The sequence below is a fragment of the Lagenorhynchus albirostris genome, chromosome 4 (genome assembly GCF_949774975.1).
Source record: "Lagenorhynchus albirostris chromosome 4, mLagAlb1.1, whole genome shotgun sequence".
In the NCBI taxonomy this organism is placed as follows: domain Eukaryota; kingdom Metazoa; phylum Chordata; class Mammalia; order Artiodactyla; family Delphinidae; genus Lagenorhynchus; species Lagenorhynchus albirostris.
In genome coordinates, this window is record NC_083098.1 from 20,602,640 (window position 1) to 20,627,184 (window position 24,545).

The following is a 24,545-nucleotide window of genomic DNA, read 5'->3' on the forward strand; positions in this document are numbered from 1 at the left end:
GTCTGCAAATCAACCAAGCCATAAAGCTGGGCAGAGGCTGCAATGTTCCACAGTGGATAGAAAGTGATACATCCAGACTCAAACGGAAGTCCAAGAAAATTACATGAATTGGTAGTCTAGCCTTCCATGTCACCGTCTCTTCTGCACTGATGACGACACTGATGACCTCAAGGGGAGTTCCTCCTGCCTGATTGACAGAGGCCTGATTCATACCTGGGCTGGTGCAATATGTATTGGAACTGGCCATAAAACGACTGCTGCCACATTACAGCCCCACTTAGGAGTGGCCCTGAATGACATTGGTGAAGGGAAATGTTCCCAGTGCACAGACTTGTGAGATATATGTTTGTTTTTCACTTCATGTGACAGGAGAGGTGGTTTGAGGCACAGTTATATATTGACACCTGGGCAGAGCCAAAAATCTTACTTGGTTGGTCAGGGCCTTAAAAGAAATAAAACTAGAAGATAGGTGACGTGGAGGTCTGGGTAGATAATATGCGGACGGACTGTAGGAGTGGGCACAACACATGCTGTTTCTTTGTAACTCACATTAATGTTCACAAGAGAACATGTACAGAGGAAGCTCTTGACAGCCAAGTACACAGAAAGACAGTCCTATGAATTTTAGCTGGCCTCTCTATGCACCATCCCAGTACTTGACATTGGGCACATGAAGAGAGTGGCCATGGTAGCAGGGATGAAGGCTATGCATGGACCCAACATGGGCTTTCTCTCACCAAGGATATCTTCCTACCTCTGCTGATTGCCCAACAACCCAGCAGCAGAGACTGATGCTGAGCCCTAGATAAAGGTACCATTCCTTACGAGGACCAGACAGCCACCTGTTGGCACATTGATTACATTGGACACCTTCCTCCTTGATTGGGGCATCAAATTGATATACTGAAATTAATAGATTCTGAATATGTTCTGCCTTCCCGGACTGCAGTGTCTCTACTAGCACCATCTGAGAGTTGATAAAATTCTTCATCTCTTAAAATGGTATCCCTACCAGTGCCTTAGAAAACAGATCCACTTGATGTAAAAGGAGATGTGAAGATGGGCAGGTGGGCTCATGACCTTGAGAAACACTTATTTTACCAAGTACCCTATCACAGGAGCAGCCAACCTCCTCTCAAAAACAACAACAACAAAAAACAACACAACAAAAAACCCAAACCAGTGGAATGGCCTGTGAAAAACTCAGCTTAAGGACAGCACCTTGCGGGGCTGGAGCACTTTCCCACGGGATGTGGTATATGCACTGAACTATGGTCAGCATGTGGTGCTATATCTCCCCAAATTAGAATTCACAGGTATAAAAACCAGGATATAAAACAGGAGTAGCCTCCCTCATCATCAGTCTCAGTGACTCACTAATGGAATTTATGTTTCCTGTTCCTGAAACTGTTGATGCTGTTAGGTCAGAAGTCTTGGATCCAGAGTTGGGGAAGGTACAGGGTTCCACCCATTTGGAAGTTGTGACTAATACTGTGGAGTCACTCTGGGTTTCTTATTCTAGTGGACAAGCAGGTAAAGAATGAGCTAATATACTGACTGGGGTAATGAACTGATTACCAGATGAAGCTAGGGTTGCTACAACTCAGTGAAAAGCAGGGAGGATTATGTTTGGAACCTAGGAGAGGCATTGGAACATCTCTTACTACTTCCATGCCCGGTGTTAACTATCAGTGGGAAATTACAGTAACCATAACCCAACAGAGACAAGACAAGCCACCATGGCAAGATCCTCAGTAGCCCCAGCACCCAGGCTTAAACCAATCACTCCCTTGGTGATTCTGGCTTCTATTATCACTTCTAATCTCAGATGAAGCACCATGCTGCAGAACATGCGATCAGGCTTCCCCAGCAACTGCCCAAAGTTGTTTTTCCCAATTCCTCTGTCTTAATTCCTTTTTCCTACACTCTCACTATTCTGGGACTGTACCTCACAAAAATTAATTAATTAATTAAAAATTAGCAATTAAGCTTTGCCTCAGTCACTGTTTGCTAGGGGACTCAGGCAAAGACAACACTTTCTCTCAATTTATATTCATTAGGCTACTCAATCATTCTAGGGCTGTGCAATAAAAATTAGACATCCAGAGCAGTTCGATAGAATTATGTAATACTCATACGTAATTCAAAAATATCTAGTAGTCACATTTTAAAAAGTAAAAAGAAACAGGTGAAATTAATTTTAATAACATTTTATTTAAACCAATATATTCAAAATACTATTTTAACATGTATTCAATATAATTATTGAGATATTTTACACTCTTTTTTCATACTAAGACTTCAAAATCTATTGTAAATTTTATACTTACAGCACACCTCACTTTTTTTTTTCTTTTATTTTTGCGGTACGCGGGCCTCTCACTGTTGTGGCCTCTTCCGCCGCAGAGCACTGGCTCCGGATGCGCAGGCCCAGGGGCCCAGCCGCTCTGCTGCATGTGGGATCCTCCCGGACCGGGGCATGAACCCGCGTCCCCTGCACTGGCAGGCGGACTCTCAACCACTGCGCCACCAGGGAAGCCCCTCACTTTTGATCTGTATTCAATTTCATAAATTTTGCAGTGAAAACAATTCACATACCCAATTTGTTCTGAAATATTGGAAGATAATTCTCTGATATTTCTGAACATCTTGTGAGCAGAGGCACTGGATTCTTCTGTTCCAGATGATCTTTTAATAAAGGATGTTTGTATATACATCAGCTTTGGAAGAACAGCCATGTTCTAACCTGTGTAGTTAGGCAGAGAGAAAATTATTTCTTCTTCTGCCTTTTTGTTCTACTTAGGCCCTCAATGGATTGGATGATGCCGATTCACAGCAGGGAGGACGATCTGATTTACTTAGTCTACAGATTCAAATGCTGATCACTTTTGAAAAGACCCTCACCAAATCACCCAGAAATAATGTTTAACCAGTTCTCTGGGCATCCTGTGGTCCAGTCAAGTTGACACAGAAAATTAACCATCACAGTGCACAGTTCAGTGAGTTTTGGCAAACTTATATACTTGTATAATCACTCCCCCATTAAGATACAGAATATTTAATCCTAGAAAGTTCTCTTGTGCTTCTCTCCAAATTCCTCCCATTCCAGGTAATCACTGTTCTGCTTTCTAGCATCATGGTTTAATTTTGTCTCTCGGATGTCATGCAAATAGAATCATACACTACGGTTTTTTTTTACTTCTTTTGTTCAACAGTGTTTTTCAAATTTATCCATGTCATTCATCCTTATTCTTGAAAGATATTTTCCTTGGTATAGAATTCTAGGGTGATAGCTATTTCTTCTCAGTGTATTGAAGTTAATATTCCACTGTCTTCTGTTTCCGTTGCTACTGAGAAATCTTTCATTTTTGCTCTTCCATCAATCAACCTATTGACTTTTTTTTTTCTTTTCTTTTTGCAGGTAATCTACTTTATTTGCAGAGGAAGTAACAGCTCCGTACGGACCCCTGGACTACAGGTGGGCTGCACACATGCTGTTCAGGTGTGTAATCCTCCAGGCCACAAGAAACTGTGTGCAGGCCATGCAGGAACTTTGGTTTCCATGTCAAGGGGGCTGCAAAAAGATTATCTCAAGGGGGGCTGCAAAAAGATTATCTCAAGGGGGGCTGCAAAAAGATTATCACCTGGCCAAGGCTGCAAGGTCACAGATGGATTGTGTTCTGGGCCTGTGGACATTTACTAAATGTCTTCAAACCCACCCCAGCCAACCCCCAGCGCATACTAGGAACAGCTGGAGAGCCTCTTTTTTCCTGCACTATCCCTCCAGTGCCTTCTACTGAGAAAGCTTAATATTGTGTTCGTTTTAAAGGGAAATCTTAAAGGAATTCAGTTGTTTATCACAGAGGATATATATATATATATATATATATATATTTCTTTCCTCTCCCGTTTCGAAGCACAGGCTCCGGACGCGCAGGCTCAGCGGCCATAGCTCACAAGTCTAGCCGCTCCGCAGCATGTGGGATCTTCCCGGACCGGGGCACGAACCCGTGTCCCCTGCATCAGCAGGCGGACTCTCAACCACTGCACCACCAGGGAAGCCCCACAGAGGATATATTTATTGAAATGTGCATTTAGGGCCTAGAGGCAATAAATTGAACTCAAGCTCCAATTAGACATGTTAGACTGATTCACATCTCACTCCATGTTTCTTAGACTCTTTACATCTCTTTGTGCTACATTCAGAATTTCTTCATAACTTCCACTGCTCTAATTCTTTATTCATCTATGTCTGTTGGGATATTAAACCTGTCTTCTGAGTTTAAATTTCAGTTATTCTATTTTTTTTTAATTTCTGGAAGTACTGCTTTTGGTTAATTTTCAATCTGTCATTTTTTATAGTCTCTTGCTCTTTATTCATATTTGAAACTTTTATTTCTGGCATAATGATTAAGAGGTAAGACTCTGGAATTTCATTACCTGGATTTATATCCCAACCTCTGCCATTAACTGAGTAACCTTGGGTAAGTCATTTATCGTCTTTGTTCCTCAGTTTCCTCATCAGTAAAGCAGAAACAGTCATGTAAGTATATGTCTGTTAATTAAGTATATGTTTGTTGATAATAATGTAAGTAATAAGTATATGTTTGTTATGAGAATTAAGAGTTAAGAATTCAGAACAGTTCTTGGCACCTAAAAATTATTACCTAAGTGTCGGCTACTGCCTTTTGTGGCTGAGTTTTTGGATAGGAAATTCATATAACATGAAATTAACCATTTAAAAATGTACCATTTACTGACATTCAGTGTGTTCACAATGTTGTGCAACCATCACCTCTATCTACTCCCAAGGTATTTTTATCACTCACAAGGGAGACCTCATACCTGCTAAGCAGTCACTACTCATTCTTTTCTCCCCCGCACCCAGTCCCTGGCACATACCAATCTGCCTTTTGTCTCTCTAGATTTGACTATTCTGGATATTCATAGCAATGGAAGCATACGTTTCCTTTTACGTCTGGCTTCTTTCACTTAATATAATGTTTTCAAGATTCATCTACATTGTAGCATGTATCAGTACTACATTCCTTTTTATGGCTGAATAATATGCCATTGTATGGATCTATCACATTTTGTTTATTCATTCATCCATTGTTTCCATCTTTGACTATTGTGAGTAATGCTATGGATATTCATGTACAAATATGTGTTTGAACATGTTTTTAATTCTTTTGTGTATATATCTAGGAATGTAATTGCTGAGTCATATGGCAATTCTGTGTTTAATTTTTTGAGGAGTTACCAAACTGCTTTCCATAGAAGCTGGATCTTCTTACATTCCTACCAGCAATGTACAATGGCTCTAGATTCTCCAAATCCTCACACTTATTTTCCATTTTTTAAAATTATAGCTATCCTATCAAGTGTGAAGTGGTATCTTATCTTGATTTGCATAGTAATGATGTTGAGCATCTTTTTCACGTTTGGTGGCCACTTGTACATCTTTGTTTTTTTTTTTTTTTTGAGAAACGTCTTTTCAAATCTTTTGCCCATTTTTAAATTGGGTTTCTTTTTTTTTTGTTTTTTAAGGATTCTTTATATATTCTGGATATTAGACCCTTACCAGATATGTGATTTGCAAATACTTTCTGCTTTTAGGTTGTCTTTTCACTTTGATACACAGAAGTTTACAATTTTGAGGAAGTCCTTTATCTATTTTTTCTTTCATTGCTTGTGCTTTTGGTATCATATCTAAGAATTTATTGCCAAATCCGAAGTCATGAAAATTTACTCCTCTTTTCTTCTAAGAGTTTTATAGTTTTAGATCTTCCATTAAGGACTTTGATCCATTTTGAGTTGTTTTGTATATAATGTGAGGTAGCGGCCCAAATTCTTTTTTTTTTTTTTTTGCATGTTAATATCCAGTTGTCTCAGCACCATTTGTTGAAGAGACTGTTCATTCCCCATTGAGTGGTCTTGGCACCCTGTTGACCATAATACGTATATGAGCTTACTTCTGGACTCTCAATTATATTCCATTGGTCTATAAATTTATCTTTATGCTAGTACCATACTGGTTTGATGACTGTAGCTTTGTAGTAAATTTTGAAATCAGAAAGTATGAGTCCTCTTTGTTCTTCAAGATTGTTTTTTTGTGCTCCTTTGCAATTCTGTATGAATTTTTGTATCTCCCATTTCTGCAAAAACAATCATTGGGATTTTCATAGGGTTTGCATTGAATCTGTAGATTGCTTTGGGGATCACTGCCATCTTAACGATAATAAATCTAATCCATGAACACAGGGTGTCGTCCCATTTATTTAGGACTTTTCAGAAATACCTTGTAGTTTTCAGTATACAAGTTTTGCCACCTCCTTGGTTAAATTTATTATTTCTTTTTGATGCTATTATAAATGGAATTGTTTTCTTAGTTTCATTTTAGGATTCTTCATTGCTTATAGAAATACAACTGAGGGAGTTCCCTAGTGGCCTAATGGTTAGGATTCCAGGCTTTCACTGCCATGGCCCGGGTTCAATCCCTGATCAGGGAACTGAGATCCTGCAAGCTGTGTGGTCAAAAAAACCCCAAAAACTGATGTGTTGATTTTTGTATCCTGCAATTTTGCTGAATTATTAGCTCTAATAATTTATATTCTATATCACATCCGCTGCCAATGTAGTTTTACTTCCTCCTTTCCAATTTGGATGACCTGATGTTTTTTAATGTCTGAAATTTTTGCAAGTCAATTCCTACTCATGGCACTATGTTGCTTTGTACTTTTATTTTCCTTTCTGATTTTTAACTGTGAGCTATTATTGAGTCCCTGCAGAGTATTTGTTTGCTTCCGCCAGCACTGGGTTGCTCTGACTTGGAACTTTAAAAAATAAACCTTCTGCTTGGGTTTTCTCAGACTACCTATGTAGTAAGATTTAAGGCTACAAATCTTCACAAAGGTCAAACTATTATTACATATTCTGAGAGAATACTCTCCTGCCACAGAGCATCAAGATTCAAGATATGCAAACTCCTCATCGTATGTATTAAGGATGGGTTTATCCTGTTTGAACACCACTCTTTGGATGCATTCTGGGCTTTGCAAAGGTCATGAAAATACATTTCATTGGTTCTTCAAGTGTGTTCAAGATGAAAGCTAGTTTCTGATTATAGTCAGCTTCCTTTTTGGGTTCCTGTTTTAATTTGGTTTTGGCTTGAGAGTACTTTCTTTCTCGACAGATTTTTTTTAAAAACACTTTTTAGAAGTGTTTTTTCCCACCATGTTTAGTTGCTTTTTCACAGGAGAGATGGTCAGTGTAATCATCTATACTGAAATGTCCATCCACTCACTGAGGTGGCCTTTAAGTCAGTCAAGGTTCCATTAATTATTTTTCTATAGTATACTGAAGTTTTTGGTTTTTGTACTTTTGGAGTTAAAGAAAAACAAGGAATACTTTTGGCAAAGCCTAATATTTAGCTCACAGTCATCTATTAAACATCTGACCACCTAACAATGTGCCAGGCAGTCACCTAAGTCATGTAGGGGAACAAAACAAAAATCCTGTTCTTACAGAGCTTACATTCTGGGGTGAGGTTGGGGAGGTAACAGTAAATATTACATTTAAGGTGGGTATTACAGAGTATGCCACAGTGCACTCTATAGTGGCAGTGCTGTGCTGGTATTTTATATAGAATAGTTGAGAAAAAAACAGATGGGTTGACATTTGAACAGAGACTTAACAGGGAAGAAAGGGCTGTACTTTATCTTTGATAATTCCAGGTAAAGGGAAGAACAAGGGAAACATCTTGAGGTAAGAAAAAGCCCGCTGTGTTCAAGCCTCAGCAGAGGCCTGTGTGACGGAGCTGAGGAAGTTGGTGGGGAAGAGTGATTAGGGAAGAAGTTAATGTGGTGGGAAAAGTCATTCCAGCCTGTAAATTGCTTTTAGGATTTTGGCTTTTGCTCTGAATGAGGTGAGAAACCATTAGGTTTGGAGCAAAGCGATAACACGATCAGATATGGTTTAAAAGGAATATGGTGGCTGCTGAGTGTGGGATAGATTACTGCAAAGTAAAAAGCAGGGACACTACTCAGGTTATTGCAAGAATCCAAGAGATGATGTAGATTTAGACCACTGTGACAGCAGTGAATATGGTGAATAGGTAGATTCTGGAAAAAAAAAAAATTAGGTAGAACTGACAGAATTGCTGTTTAATTTGGAAGTGTGAGAAATCAAGGTTAATGCCTAGGTTTTGGGCCAGCGCAACTAAAATGTTTGTACTTACTGAGGACAAGAAGAGGTAGGGGCGTGTGTCTGCATGTAGAAATCAAGTCAGTCATCCTTTAGACAGCCAGATGGGATGATGAATAGGAAGTTCCTGAACAGGAAGTTCAGGAGAAATGGCTGGTAGGTCAACATATCACAATGGTTAACTGTGTTCTTAAGCAACTAGGGCATGAAAGTACTTCATTGTTTGGCCTTACTTGACAATACTCAAATTTGATATGGTAAACAAGGAATCGAGGTTACACAGAGGCTCAGACAATGGTAAGAATGAAAAGTAGTTATTTCATAAAACCATTTTCTACAATACAGAAAAAAATTAAGAGGGCTCTTAAAATTTTTTAAATACATAATTTCATCCAGAAAGTGTACAACTTGGGAAGAGATTATCGACAACGGAATGTTAAAACAACATATTCCATGTAAAAAAGCAACTATCAGGAACACTGTGTACCAGAGTTATTCATTAAAAAATTCTTTAAAATGAGGCAAAGGAACTAGTAGTTTAACAGAGTATCAGGAAAGAATGCAAAATATTGGTTAATTACTGGGGACCTGAAAAAAAAACACTCGGCTAACTGCAATCTTCCTAGTCTTCCTAGAACTTTTTGACCTTTCAACACAAGTTCTTCCATAACTTTTATTTTGAAGGGGGAGGGGCTGTCATGTCTTAAATTTCTGGTCCAAATACCCTTACTGTTTTATTTTTCTGTTATATTGGGAGAGTAGAAAGTTTTAATAGCTACCTTAGGGTATGTTCAGTATCTTCTAAATTCAATGAAGACTGCTAACACCCTTCACATGACATCTTACGTTTTCAAACCACCTCCCACAGCCCCCCAAAAGTTGCTTAGGCCACAGAATGAGACCAGGGCTCAAATCCTTGTTCAGCTAGGTTATCTAGCCAACACTTAGCAGGAAAACTCTTGCACCTGGTTACTCATTTTAACTACTACTTGGCTACTGGCTGAATTATGCATACCCAGAATAAAGTTAGGTCTTAGTTATAAATTTGAATGTCACTGGGTTAGACTGTTACTCAAATTAGTTCACTGTAGGATGTTAATAAATCTTATTAAGTAAACATGTAAATCAACCCACAGTATTAAAAGTACTATGAATTTGTCATTGTTAGAAATGTAATACTTGGGCATACAATGTAACAAGTTCTCTTACAGCCATGAAACATCAAGAGTAAAATGAGTAAAATCATCATCGGGTCGGAAGTATCACTGCCATAGTCTACTACAAGGGAGAACTAGGAACAGCCTTCACCTGGATGGTTTTTCGAAACAGGCCACTGGGTACCATTCCATAGTTTCTCAATCAGTGGCCTGGAGTGGGGTCTGATAACTTTCGTTTTAGAGAACTTCCCAAATGATACTGATTATTGCTGGTCTTGGGGTCACGTTTTGAGAATCACTGTCCTAAATTCTTTACAGACCATTGTTTTTGTTATAACTGTAAGAAATTCAAAAATAGAACTCACACACAGTATTAAGTTAAAGTGTGGATTTCATGTTAGCTGGAATTACCGAGTTAAGACCAGAGTGTCTTTAAACACAGACTTTAATGGTAACAATCCTTTAAGCTCTATTAACCTTAGCTATTACAAGTGTTATGCAGATGTCACTATTAGACAATATTTAGTGACTTGCACTGGGTTCCTCATAAAATAGAGACAAATTCACTTAAAACTGTAATCAACAATCATTTAACAGTTTTGTTATGCCAACACAAAACATGGCTAATTTGAGTCACTTCCAAAATCACTAACACAGCATGATCAGTATCTGAAGTATGTCAACTAAGCCATTTAAAAAAAAAAAAAAAGTGAGTGTTTCACTACCCCTGAGACCACCAGTTAACTGTGGTTCATACTTTAAAAAATTGTGAGTACACCCACACAAGAAAGCAGAGTAGTAAGTTATTTTTTTCTTTTAAATCTGATTATCACATTGCAAACCTGCCCAGGAACAAAAATGAGTCACTTAAAATATAATTTATCATTAACAGCTCAACTGGACTATAATCCCCATAGGTTAAGAGAAACTTAAGTATTTAAAATCTGAGTTATGCATTAAAAGACATAGGAAACAGGAAGAACCAAAATCAATTTTTAATCTAACGATCACTTCAGTCCTATACATGGCACTAGTAATATATATGGGGGGGGGAGGACAAATTCTTGGATTCTTTTGAAGGTTTCATTGCAGATGATCTCAAGTCCAGTGTTCATACATTCAAAAATGTTGGTTTTCCAGGTACTTTACTGTTCTCTTAAACCTGGAGAAGCCTTTATGGCTTATTCCCTTAGAAGTGACATACGAAATATAGAAAGCATCAAGTCAAAGATACAGAGAACTGGACACATCTACTAATCATTATGACAATAGTTTAAGGAAGTCATCTCTATAAACACTTAAGGGCTGTCTATGGCTAAAAAGGTCAATTTGAAAGCCAATTAGGAATCCAGAAGCTCTGACAAGTATGTTTTATTCGTGGTTGGCTTTTAAGAAATGATATGCCTACTATAAAAGCTGTTATTTTGAGGGAATCTCAGTATTTATTCTAAAAATAGAGCCAAAGAAAGTTTCTTACCTTGTGGAGAGGTATGTTACTAATTTCTCATTTGTACTTTGAATCCAACAGTTTTAACAGTATGACATCTACCCTTGAGTTGTTTTTAAAGCAAAAGATAAAACGAAAAATTCACTCATTGGAAAATTGTATAACTGGATTGATATTTCTCAATGAAATGCTTATTACAGAATTAACAAAGCCAAAACATCTTCGGAAGGCATGCATTTCACTTTCAGTTTAGAGAAGAACCTTAAGTCAATAAATCATGTCCAAACTACATATTAAAATGTTTATAAAAATCAAGCTTTAACATTTATTTTATATCTAACTTTCCACATCTGTGCGCAGACAAGGAATAAGATTGCACATAAGTGTAAGCAGTGCAAAAATGTGGAAGTGGAAAAGTCACAGATGTGCTAGAAATTGAATACAGGACTGTAAGAAAGCAATGGACAAATCAAAATAACTAGGAAAAAGTAATAAAACTATAGGGTCAGAATTAGGAAGGGTGAAGAATGATAATGCCCTTGTTACTACAGAAGTTAAATAAGTGGCACAGATAGCACTTGTCAAACAAAAAATAATCCAATAGCATTGACTTTTATTCATTCATGTTAAGTCACCTGAAATGATATCTGTTGCATTTAAATGCTCATTAATGTAAATGGCTGAACAAATTCATTTTAATGGATACTCACTCCATTAAAAAAAAAAAAACCTCAATATCCCACATAGTTAAGTCACTTCAACATAGCCTTATGACAACTCCCACACCAAAACAGTACTTTATTTTGTAAATTTTGACCCATTATTACTCCCATGTTATGGTTTTTTCAGCTGTCAAGTGTACAACGTGAAGAAAAAATTTAGTTAGATAGGGGTTGCACCTGGAAAATAAATTTCTTAAACTCCATATACACTTTTCAAAACTGCTGGGTCCCAAGTCCATCAATGAACTCCCGGGCTGCCAGTATCATGTGCAGCATACTAAAGCTACACTATCTGAATAGCTTATTAATTCTGCATAAATCAGGTCAATCAATGTGTCAACCTGTAACAGACTGCACACTTTTAACTGAACATGGCAAAATATTCACTCTCTAGAACTTTACATCATCATTTGATGTCAAACAATGAAGCAAATCCCAACAGTATATACAAAAAACAGCTTTGCATTTACAAAAGATTGTTTCCCATACTGATTAATCCAGGCAGCTAACTCATTGGTTTATGCAACTTTATTGAAGAAAAATAAATCAATTACTAGCAGAGCTATTAGTTGATCACTCATCCATTGACAACTTGCATCATTTATTCAGTGCTATATTAAACAGTGTATTGGAAGATAGATTAACTAATAGCTCCAAGCCTCCTAACAATTTAAATGAAAATTACAAAATGTTTGAGACCCTATTTTGGAATACAAAGGGTGTTTGACTTCCAATTTCCATTCTCTGTAGAACAAGAACAGGTCATTCCTTTATTGACATGCATAAAATACATCACATTTTCTGTTCTGCTGATGCTATAAATTCAATACCAATTCTCCAGCCACATCAGTTATGAGCATAAAGTATATCATGTAACCTCAAATCTCTAACAGTGGAAGGCTTACACAAGAATGGATGCTGCTAGAATAATGCTGCTTCCCTTGATGTGGCAACTGAGCATCCATCTCCCTCCCCCTCTGATGATTCTTCAGCATGTTAGAGCAGTGAGGAATGGTTTTAGTCTCATAACCAAGTTAGAGTGAAGACATTGGCCACATAATACACATGCTCCATTTTTTTAAAAAATTCTGAATCTTGGGCAACTGTTCTCTTGTAACTACTTTACAGTTTCTAAAAGCAGTTATTGTCCAAAGCTGGAAGAACTTAAGTCTTCTCAGATGAGCATGTGAATGAATGGAGGGAGGTAAACAAAAAATAAAATTAAAAAAGATGAGGTCTGATAGGGGAGCAGCCGGATAAGAAAATCAAAAAAGGAACAGTAATTTAAAGTTTATTCCAGCTATAATGCAGGTTATTCTGACTTTAAGGTAGCATCACATGGCATACTTCTGAGTCCATTCCCGAGATATTCTGTTGTACCTGTAAATAAAAAAGATGTTATTTAAAAAGTTAAAATAATTTTTAATACTTAAAAGGGAAGGAAAGAATCTATTTTACCTCTAGACTCACCAGGGAGTCACCTTTAATGGCTATGATTAGAATAAAGCCAACAAGGAAGAAAAAGCACTGATACTCAAAGCAATGTAGGAAACGAGAACTTTATGCTTCAATACAATGTCCTAATACACTGAAAGTAGTATTTTAATAAACACATAGAATGGCTAACAAAAATCAAAGACCTTTTCTGTCTCCTACCACTGAGCTAATGTTCTATTAGAAACTCTACAACTAGTATCCATTCCAACAAATTTTAACATTTAAAATTTTTTTTACAATTCATCAGAACAGCAGATTCTGTACATCTATAGCAATTTCCATTAAAGCCAGACCAAACAATGAACTAAAACATTTTTATCTGAATCCTAGACTTTGAAAAGTTACTTGACCCTGGATATTACCAAAAGAGAAAATGCCTTTGAGACTTCGGCACAGGCAGAAAAGTAAGACACTGGGTAAGGTGATGAAAGAGCAGTAACTTTCAAGACGAGGTGGGTGTCATGTGTTAATCAAAACCACGTGTTACTTTTAAAGTGTGGTGATTGGCGCTAACAAGCCCCACTTGAGACCTGATGAATGAGACTCTGAAGTACAACTGGGGGCATCTTTGTTTTAAAAGACCAATAGATAATTCATACCTGAGCAAGGTTATTTATTACTGAGGAAGATCACTAATACTGATAAAATGCTATCAATTTCTCCTTGTATTACAACCATGCCACAGGCCACTTACCCGAACAAATAATGAAGTGATAACTTTAAGAAACAAATATATAAAAGGGCATAGGAGAACTTTTGATTTATATTTACAGTTTGACCTCTACAAAACATTAACTTCATTTCAAACTGAGAACTAAACATAATTCAACCATTTTTCTAACTTTAACATATAAAAATTCTTTGCTCCATTTCATGGTTACTTCATTTAAGGATACCTCTTGTAAAGCCAGCACTTTAAAACAAAGGTTTTTATTTAGCATACGGGGAGCCACAAAGTATAGCTGACACTAATGCATGCTTGTCAGTAATGAACATTTAGTATAGATGGTGAGGCTTAAAAGTGTTTCTCCCTTACATTGTTATCTCTTGGCAAAATTTTAACCAAGTTACCACATTCCATATAGTACTGAAGTTTAAAATATACCAATTTTAAAGTTAAAATTTAAATACTGTAGTAGTTTGAAAAAGAAACTAAAATTTTCTTTTCTTACTGGTGCTAGATAACTGGTTTGCCATGCAAAAATACTTTCAAGCAATAATGACTATTGGGTATACTTTCACGCTAAACAGAGATCAAGCAGTTAAATGTACAGTTTTCAGAAAACTGCCACATCTGTTACCTTTTGTTAGTTAATACAGTGCCTTAACGCATGCAGCACTCAAGTGCTGGCAGTACCATGAATAAGCGCACCATAGAGTGCAGATCCTCTTACCCTACAACATAGCGTATTTCTCTGTCCACTCTCTTGCTAACCTATTGTACCTAATTGAACAAGTATACTTAGCATTAATTATAACATACAAAAGTTATAATGGTAAAGTTGTACATACATAAAGAATTCAATATATAAAAAATTTAGACCAAATTTTTACAACAGTACCGATATTTTTTTTCAAAAACATAATTGGGGTGAAGAAAAAATACCTTTCTTCCTCAAAACAAAGTGACAAAACGTTGAACATGTTAGAAAAATAAAACATTTTAGATGGGCTATTTATTGCTACATAAACCAAAACCTAGTAATTAAAAAAAAAAAAATCACATTTCAGTAACTGGTTTTCTGCACATTTCAACTATCATCTTACCAGAAATAAGCATCAAGTCTTCTTGGCGTTGCCCTGACGACTTACAGCAAAGTATAAGCCTAACTCATTAAGAAAAGCCACTTTTTATACTGTTTTCTTAAACTAGTACATACTTACTTATCTCTGTCTGTTTTATAGATCCGTGCAATCTCTGGCACTAGGGGGTCATCTGGGTTTGGATCACATAGCAGTGAACAAATGGATAAAAGAACTGGAAGAAAACAAATGCCTGTTACCCATCATCAGGAATTTGGATAAATACAAGTATTTAAAAACATGTATTATAAACCTCAATCTTCAAAAGATTTTTATTGGTTTATATCTTAATCTCCGTAAGACAAAGCTTTACGGAGATTCTGCTTTATAGGAGACAAGTTCCTGGTAGGTAAGAAATACTAAAATAGATCTTTGCTGGCATCAAGTTTACTGATTAGCTATAAAAATCTGCCAAAATCAGGGGTTCTAAGACAGTCAAATGATGCCATATTAGTTTGTATTACTTTTTTTTTTTTTTTTTGCCGTGCTGCAAGCCATGTGGGATCTTAGTTCCCCAACCAGGGATCGAACCTGTGCCCCCTGTGGAAGAGTTCTAACCACTGGACCACCAGGGAATTCCCTGTATTACTTTTTAAAATAAAGTGGTATAAGAATTTAAGTAACTGGAGTTTCTTGGTACTCTGCAGGGTGGGGGGACCTTGAATAAAAATATCTGGGGAACATCTGTGCAGTATTATTCTTAGCTGTTTGCCATGATAAAAAAATCCACTTTCTGTCCTGCTCTCGAGGGAGTTTCACAGAAATTCACAACTGCCCCCACTGACTGTATGTTTTGTCTTCCTGAATTTATAAGGTAGAGACCATATCACAAAAGTACTGGTTAAATTTAACAACGTCAAGATCTATTACTAAGTGGGCCTTCAACTCTAGCTCTTACCCTGTCCTGTTCAAAATATCAACTTAAAAGATGCCAAGCATCATGGAACATGTACCTAATTCCTTCTAAATGTCTGTTATGTGCCAGACACTGTGCAAGGTTTTTATAAAAGTTTAAGATATAAAAGCTTAAAGTGGTCAAAAAACAACATTATTATCGCACATATAATTTTAAACCCAAGTGCGGGGGCAGATATAAAACTAAACCCACGTTTACAGAAAAAGTATTCAGTATTACAGTGCATTCCCAACAATGGTTAAAAAAATAACCTGGAACCTAGTATTAAAGCTTTCTTAATACCAGATATCTGGTGTTAAGAGAGCCTGATCTGAAAAGAAACTTGAATGTATCCAAGAGGGTGAGAAATAGGCCTAAAATTATGCCTCACTTAAAAGAATTAGAGCAGCATTCACCCAAATTGTTTTTCTTTCTCCCCGCAAAAAGTATTTCCTATCAAATAAAATTTTGGGAACACTACAAAGTCCCTTTAAGGAGATTCAAAAGCACTGTACAAGCATACGAAAGGCTTTATGATGTCCTGCCTTAAAAAACAAATGAACAGGGGCTTCCCTGGTGGCGCAGTGTTGAGAGTCCGCCTGCCGATGCAGGGGACACGGGTTCGTGCCCCGGTCTGGGAAGATCCCACATGCCGCGGAGCGGCTAGGCCTGTGAGCCATGGCCGCTAAGCCTGCGAGTCCGGAGCCTGTGCTCCGCAACGGGAGAGGCCACAACAGTGAGAGGCCCGCGTACTGCCAAAAAAAAACCCAAAACCAAAAAACAACAACAAATGAACAAACAAAACCAGTTTCACTTTGCATTTACCATACTCATAAAAATAAAACTTTTGGTAAAACACAACTATTTCAAGAAGCAATAATAAGTACTCAGCCAGAAATTGAGAATGCTTCGAGTCAGCTGCTATCCTCAAATATCTGAAATAATGTCATAATTAGCAACATTAAAAACTAATTTTGTGTACTAAGGAATGCCAATACCCCAAAACTGAAAATTACTAAAAGGCAGACTTCCTTCCCATTAAGTAGTTTTGTGTTAGATGATTTTATTTGTGGGGTAAAAGCGACATAAAAGCCACCAGAGTCATTCAAAGAGTAAGAGATGGAGAGACACTCCATCTCCATCTGGGATATTTACATGGAGACTGGACAACCTATTAAAGATGTCACATAATGGATCCCTATTAAAGTAGAAGAGCAGAATTTATCTACAGACCTTCCCAAGACTATACATTTTAGACTATTATTAGGTAGGAACAACCTACCATGATCACAAAACACCTAACTAAAGGTTTTTAAAAAAGGGTTTTTTATCTAAAAAATAATAAACACAGGAAAGCAAAATCACAATTTTTCTGTGAGAAAGCTCAAGTTTCAAAAGCTCTATTAACTTTTGGTATATCATTTTAGCTAAAATTTAGGCGACAAGTGAATGAGATGTGCAGGTGGCTTGGGACTGAAAAATACTGTAGAAATCAATTTGTTCCTTTCCCCACCTTTATCAAAAAGCTGTCATTATAAAAATACTCAGAAAAGTAGGCTCAAAAATGAAATTCCTTTAACTATTAGAAAATCAGCCTCTCAAGACTTTCTCTAAAACTATTTTACCTTTAGAAATAGTTAAAGCAGGAGACCACTGTGATCTTAGAATATCGAGACAAATGCTGCCATTACTGTTAATATTTGGATGATAAATTCTTGTTGTAAATGCAACCTAAAAATAAAAACAAAAACAAAAAAAACTTTAGATATTTTTCCCAAATAAAAACAAGCACCCTAAACTTTGGCAGAAGACTTTAGCAAGACTCAAAATACTGTTAAAATTCTAAAAAATCAAATAGCTAAAACCTAATTAATACACCTAAAAGGACCAAATATTACAGAAACTGGTTTCTATATTCTGACCAAGATCCCTCACGGGCTCTCCTATTTTTAATTAAAATGGAAAATACAACTTTGGGGCAAAAATTTTATTGTCAATGATATGGTGGGCTGTTCTGAAGGTTAACTTTTGGCCCTACCATATCATGAGTATCAAAGAGCCATTTGAAGGGTATTTAACATTCACTTAAAAATAAGAAACTTCCAGATGTAAACCAAAACACCCAGGCCAGCTCATTTAAGGCATCGAGTTACAAAGGTATGTATTTGAGCCTCCATTTCCACTGGACATAAAAAACACAAATTTGAATATCACAAAGGCATTTCATCTAAAATAACTGTCATATGCACCTATAATTGTGAAGATAGTTTTAGTGAAGTGCCAATGTTCTATATATATTATCTTCCATAGTTATTCATATAGATTGAGTTTATCTCAATGGCTCAAAAAGTTAAGGACCACATGCTTTTAATACCTATAAACCGGTCACCCCAGTGCATTAAGCAACTCTTGAGTTTTGATAAATTTACTGTTACGTGTGCAAGCTCAAAGCCCAAAATGTATTACAGTCTGTCTAAACCCCAATACAAATACGGTATAATTTTTAGCAACATGTGAAAATGCATACTGAAGTTGGATATTTGGAAGCCTAGTATTATAAGACACTAGGGTAATAATCCAAATCTGTATAAGCACAATAAAGGGGAAAATAAAAAAAGCTTTCACATGGTATATTTGAGGCTTGCAACATTAAGGATACGGCAATTCTCACCTCCACTTACAAAGTTCAAATCCAGATTCAGCTGCTCTTTTAACTAAAGGTTAAGAGTCAGCATTCAACATCAGTGATTCAACTCAATATATACATTCAGCCTCAATTATTCTTATTCACTATACATTCATATCAATTTAACCTTGACTTACACAGAACCCTAATTTCTAAGAATTAGAAATTCTTATTTTTGGAATAGAACACAAATCTATACTCACAAATTTGGAGGGGAAATACTTGCCTTAGGTGGTTTGAAGGGGTAGTCTGTAGGAAAATGAATTGTCAAAAAGAATACACCACCTTGATATGGGCTGTCATTCTGTGAAAAGAAAAATATGCTTAACTCTATTTTAAATGTTACTGCTAGATAATTCATGTAACATTTCTATTTTCTAAGCATTTCTCTAATATGAAGCAAAATTACCTATTTACACTGCAAGAGTCTAAATTATCCCACAATGAAGTCCGTATTAATGAAAAATCACAATATTTACTATAGAACAATGAACCCTACTTTACTTAGATCCTACTTTATGAAAGTTAAAGAAATTTAGAAAAAATAACCCAGAAACACAAGGTTCTAGACCCCAATTCTCACAAAGTATACTTAGCAATAAAAGTCTACATAATAATGTACCAAGTTATAATTTGAGAATATAAGTTTACATTTATTTGTAGAATATTTCTTCTAATGATAGTCATATATACACAAATGGCTTTGTACCTCAACAGGCTATTCTGGTTACTGGCAAACCAAAAAATTAGGTCTTGTAGGTAACATAACAACTCCCTTCAGTAGGACAAGTAGAACAGAAACAGAATATGTTTTTAAAGAAAGTTTAGTTCCCAACTGGCTCCTCAAAATTCTCATTTAAAAACCATGAAGTCTTGGGACTTGCCTGGTGGCACAGTGTTTAAGAATCTGCCTGCCAATGCAGGGAACACGGGTTCGAGCCCTGGTCCAGGAAGATCCCACATGCCGCGGAGCAACTAAGTCCCTGCGCCACAACTACTGAAGCCCACGCGCTTAAGAGCCAAGTGCTCCGCAACAAGAGGAGCCACCACAATGAGAAGCCCGCGCACCGCAATGAAGAGTAGCCCCCGCTCGCCGCAACTAAGAAACCCCGCACACAACACGAAGACCCAATGCAGCCAAAAAAAAAAAAAATTAATTAAAAAATAAAAACCATGAAGTTTTTTCTTCAAAAGCACAATACTGAGTTCTCTACAGCCAATCAATACACAGGATTACTAGATTTGGAAAACTGTGGAATGTTTGTTTGGTCCATTTCAACAGAAAATACAGAATTTTAAGCTATAGCACTACTTTTTCTCCTTAGCTGTCCTGCCCACTTTGAGTATGAAGAACTCCTCAGTAAGTAAATATTATACAATGTTAGTATGAAGTAACATTTGGGAGAAACTTGCGAGTATTTTACATTTATTAACCAATAAAAGGAAAAAGACGTTCCCATTTTATGAGTTGAGTAAAATAGGACTTGAAATAACTTAGTGAAGTATACAATTGGTACATGATAGAAACAGGATTTAAACTCAGGTCTTCTGAAAACCACTGCTTGACTCGGATCAAAGAATGATGACAAAAGATGGTGATCCAGTCAAGGATTTTAAGGTCAAATTTTTTTTAAAAAAAGAGATTGCATAATTGTCTCTAGATATGCAAAGAGCCAACCTGAAGACGTGTTTGAAAATTTGCAGTAATTGAGTTATTACCAACACCTATTCCCCTCCATTTGAGTGAGGATGTATACAGCACTAATATGAGCCTTTTTATATGCCCACTCTGTGAGGCAAATAACCTTCACAGGTCTGACGCTGCAAGTTCATTTAATCCCCAGACCTCTGTAAAATAATTAAACATTAGTTGAATTACTTTAACTCCGCCGTTCTATTTACTAAGTATATGTAAGGGACACAGAACAATTTCTTATCTTGATGAGCTTACAGTCTGGTAAAGGGAGATACAGTGAAATGTTATAGCTATTATGAAAAATGAACGAGGGTGGGCTTCGCTGGTGGCGCAGTGGTTGAGAGTCTGCCTGCCGATGCAGGGGACACAGGTTTGTGCCACGGTCTGAGGATCCCACATGCCGCGGAGCGGCTGGGCCCGTGAGCCATGGCTGCCGAGCCTGCGCGTCCGGAGCCTGTGCTCCGCAACGAGAGAGGCCACGATAGTAAGAGGCCCGCAGACCGCAAAAGAGTAAGGTACTAAAGAGGAGTTTTCACATATTATTAGCCTTTGCAGGAAAAACATAATAAACAACATAACTTGAAAAATTCACCCTTATGTAACAATAAAACAATACCCACTGCTTTAGTTCAAGATCTTACTTCAGATGGACCAAATATTTTACTTCAGATTGTTTTTGTATCTGATTCTGCTCAGGCTGCCAACAGTTACATTATTCACAGATACGGTACTTTCTTCTATGGCTATGTATCATAGATTAGATGGAAGTTAATGTGGTTCTCAAAATAATTTCAACAATGTCTTTCTGCCAGCTCCGTTTACAATTTTAAAAAGTCAGGCACATAAATATCAGAAACAATATGTAAGGAAGTTAGTTTCTCCTCACTGCATCAATTCTTCATGGAAATTTCCCTTAACATAGCACAAAATAACCAACAAAAGTTTAAAAACCACATAACAAGCAACACTGCCACCTTCTTTCAACGGTTTGTTTTTATCGGCATTTGTGCTTCCGCAGTATCTTGCCTTCGGAAAGAATAAGCTAGCACGTAGTTTTTAAGAACCAAGCATTTTTGTTCAACCATCAAGATTTCCTTACTATAATCCATCAAAATCCAATAGTAACTCTGTCATGAAACCTCAATTAGACGATCCACACCTTAGAGGGTCAGAAATCTTTAGTTCTGTGACACTGCCATCACTTTGACCTAAGAAGCACTCCAAAGCAAAAGTAATTTTGTTAACGTTTATTCTTCCAGCAAATCTGCGATTTATGGATTGTTATGCCACCACTAGCCCTACTGTTTTGGGTCACATCTGCATGCCACTTAGGGTAGGCATACTAACAAAATAATATTACCTAATCAAACTGTGACGTTCTGTCATAAAGATGCAGTCAAAAGCCAAAACAGCATGGTTGTTTCATTGATACACTTCATAGTAAGGATAATGATTAACCATTTACAAGCTGGCATCTAAACTTAGGTGCTTACTTACAAAACGTGCAGTTAAAACCTGCATTTTGGGTGAGTTTTTATAACTTTTGACTCACTCCTGAAATTACCCAACAGTGAAAATTAACCTCCTCAGAAAACAAGTACATTTCAGAGACTAATGTTACTAAAGCAGAACTATGCTGTTATGGTATAAATATATTTTTTGCTCTTGTTAATCGGGAATATTTAAATAGTTCTGAAAATCAAATATTTGTTTTCAAAAGCAGAAAACTGCTATTCCTTTATATTAAAAGGTTGCTGAAAAAATTAGCAAAGCATAGCCATAATCTGAAATACATATAAATAAAAAATATTTCCTGAAAATAAAAGCAAATTAACAGCTGAAAAATTCTTCAGGATAAGCAATCTTCTATTTTGTGGAAAATTACTAACAAACTCCTCAATTATGCTTCACTTTGATTTACTATAGGTGCATTCCTTACCTTTTGGAAAGGAATAAATAAAATAACGAAGTCTCAAAAGTCAAGCAGAAAAACATTACACTGATTTAAAAGAGTTGGTTTATTATGCACACCATCCAATTTTAAGTCTTAACTACCAACTCTTTTGTGCTTTATTAGTATAGACAACTAATTTTTATAATGAAACTATCTTAAAGCACTCTGAATCAAAGATGAGCTTTATTTGGTATAGATATGACAAGGCATTTTACTGAACTCCTTGCTTTGAAAATTGGTGATCTATAATGGGAAAATTCTAGAAGTTGCAACTCTAAGTGCCTAAGTGGACCTGGTAGAAATTGTGGCAGACACACATTTCCTGAAGAAAGGAGGCAGCTGCTACTCCACCCCACACTTGTAGAAGGAGAGTCTAGTGAGAGGGTTTTTATGTTAAGATTATCAACATGTAAAACACTGTGTGGGCCAGGACCTCCCTGGCGGTCAAGTGGTTAAGACTCCACGCTTCCGCTGCAGGGGGCACGGGTTTGGTCCCTGGTCAGGGCCAAAAAAAAAAAAAAACTTTGTATGGGCCAAACTGGGTAAGCCATGAGTTACTTAACTATATGTATTTAAGGGGGGGGTGGGGCGGGGGCTGGGCGGGAATCACAATTTTGTCACCAATTAGACAAAAGCAAGCACTTAAAACAATAAAAATAGACCTTGACGTAACTGGAAACAACCCTGACTCTGTAGTTTTTTCATTAGGATCTCAATCACAGACACATCTCAAATTGTTAAACTAAATATCCCCCCTCTATGTGATTTACAATCAGAACTGCTGAATAAACACTTGCTAAACCAACCCACCCACTGGCTAGCTTTTTTTTCCAAGGGCATTTCTTCTTTTAGAATTATAAATATCTACTTACTGACCATTATCTCACCTAGTACATTACTGCCAGTTATGTTGAGATTAAAATACCGAAAGGGGGAAGAAAGCAGAAAATTCAGTAACACACACACACACACACCCCCCCCTCAGAACAGAAATTTAGGTGCCTTCCACGTCAAAAAAAAATGTTAAGTATTGTTCAAGATACAGTCTTACCCCAGGATGTTTTACTGTGCTCTAATTCTGTGAAACTCTTAGATGGTATCCATAATTCTGAATATTCAATTATCCAGCACATACAGTTTCTTATCTACCCAGGATAGAAAGGAATTTTGCTGTATTCAAAATATCACTTTCTAAGGACTTCCCTAACGGTGCAGTGGTTAAGACTCCACACTCCCAACGCGGGAGGCGCGGGTTCAATCCCTGGTCAGGGAACTAAGATCCCACACGCCGCATGGCATGGCCAAAATAAAATAAAACAAAGTATCACTATCTACCTAAAACTATTCAAATTTTACATGAAACTGAAGTTCTATAAAAACTCAAATATCAAAATAATACAATTAAGCTAGATTTTAGGCAGCTACAAGAAGAGAGTAAGATCTTTGAGTAATATCATGGTACAGCCAGAAAACTAATGGGCTATAAGTCAGGAAGCTCTGTGACAATACTTTACATTGCTATGAAAGAAAATTAGAATGGAAGAGATATTTGATAGGTCATAGAAAAGCTATACATACTCTAGAACCTGAACACAGGGACAGACACTTACAGTATACTTAACTAATGACCAATTGTTTCTTTCAAAAGCAGTGCAACAACTATGGCATATCTCAAATAAAATTACAATGTAATAAAATAAAGCTAAAGGCTTAATTAAAAATTACTAACTACATCAATGCTGGATTTTCATTAAAAGCAAAAACTTAATTCTCAGTACTTACAGGTCCCATAATTGTGGCTTGCCAATGAAACACTAGAAAAAGAAAACACTCTTGTTATTATCTAAAAATACACAAGCTTTTTTGAAACTAACCATAAAAATCAACTTGAAAATTACTTACTATCATCCCCAACTGGACCTGCAGAACATTGTGCTGGAGGGTCACGGGCCAAATCACTAAGTTCCTACACCAAGACAGAAAATGCTGGATCATGTAACCATAATAGAAAACACAAGCAAGTAAAGACAGTCGTCTGCTTCCAGTTATTTTTACACCATTCTTTAAGGGACATATAATCACAACTTACATCAACAATACATTCTATTAGGAAAGAAAACATAAGTAACCCCAGTCCAGTTTCTGGGACACACTAGGCAGTTATTTTATCGACACATACCAAGACAATCATCTCGGCTAGGGGTTCATAAAAGCACACACACACATCGCTATGAAGTTTTACTGCAGGCATACACCTCGTTTTCCCATGCTTCACGGATACGCGATTTGGGGGGGGGTTGTTTTGTTAAAACAAATGGAAGGTCTGCGGCTACCTGTGCCATCTTCCTAACAGCACCTGCTCACTTTGTGTCTTTGTATCCTATTTTGATAATTTCTGTAATATTTCAAACCCTCTACCAGTAAAGAAAGATTACAACTTGCTGAAGATCCAGACGATGTTTTTTTAGTAATAAAGTATTTTT

The 24,545-nt window shown here is 36.8% G+C and overlaps 1 protein-coding gene across 9 annotated transcripts in view; it reads right to left on the reverse strand.

Annotated features, from left to right (window-relative positions):
• Positions 1 to 10,341: 10,341 nt before the first annotated feature.
• Positions 10,342 to 24,545, reverse strand: part of UBE2D3 (ubiquitin conjugating enzyme E2 D3) — a 28,567-nt gene continuing 14,363 nt past the window's right edge. For 6 of the 9 annotated variants that reach the window (XM_060147651.1, XM_060147652.1, XM_060147648.1 and 3 more), the window contains 7 exons: positions 23,965 to 24,028; positions 23,845 to 23,876; positions 18,639 to 18,716; positions 17,352 to 17,457; positions 14,913 to 15,006; positions 14,423 to 14,472; positions 10,342 to 12,911 (listed from right to left, as the gene is read on the reverse strand). In XM_060147651.1, coding sequence (XP_060003634.1) covers positions 14,424 to 14,472; positions 14,913 to 15,006; positions 17,352 to 17,457; positions 18,639 to 18,716; positions 23,845 to 23,876; positions 23,965 to 24,028 — 423 coding nt within the window. In that variant the 3' untranslated portion in view covers positions 10,342 to 12,911; position 14,423. The remainder of the gene's footprint in view (positions 12,912 to 14,422; positions 14,473 to 14,912; positions 15,007 to 17,351; positions 17,458 to 18,638; positions 18,717 to 23,844; positions 23,877 to 23,964; positions 24,029 to 24,545) is intronic. The other 3 variants (XM_060147657.1, XM_060147654.1, XM_060147655.1) reach the window with 3 other exon arrangements.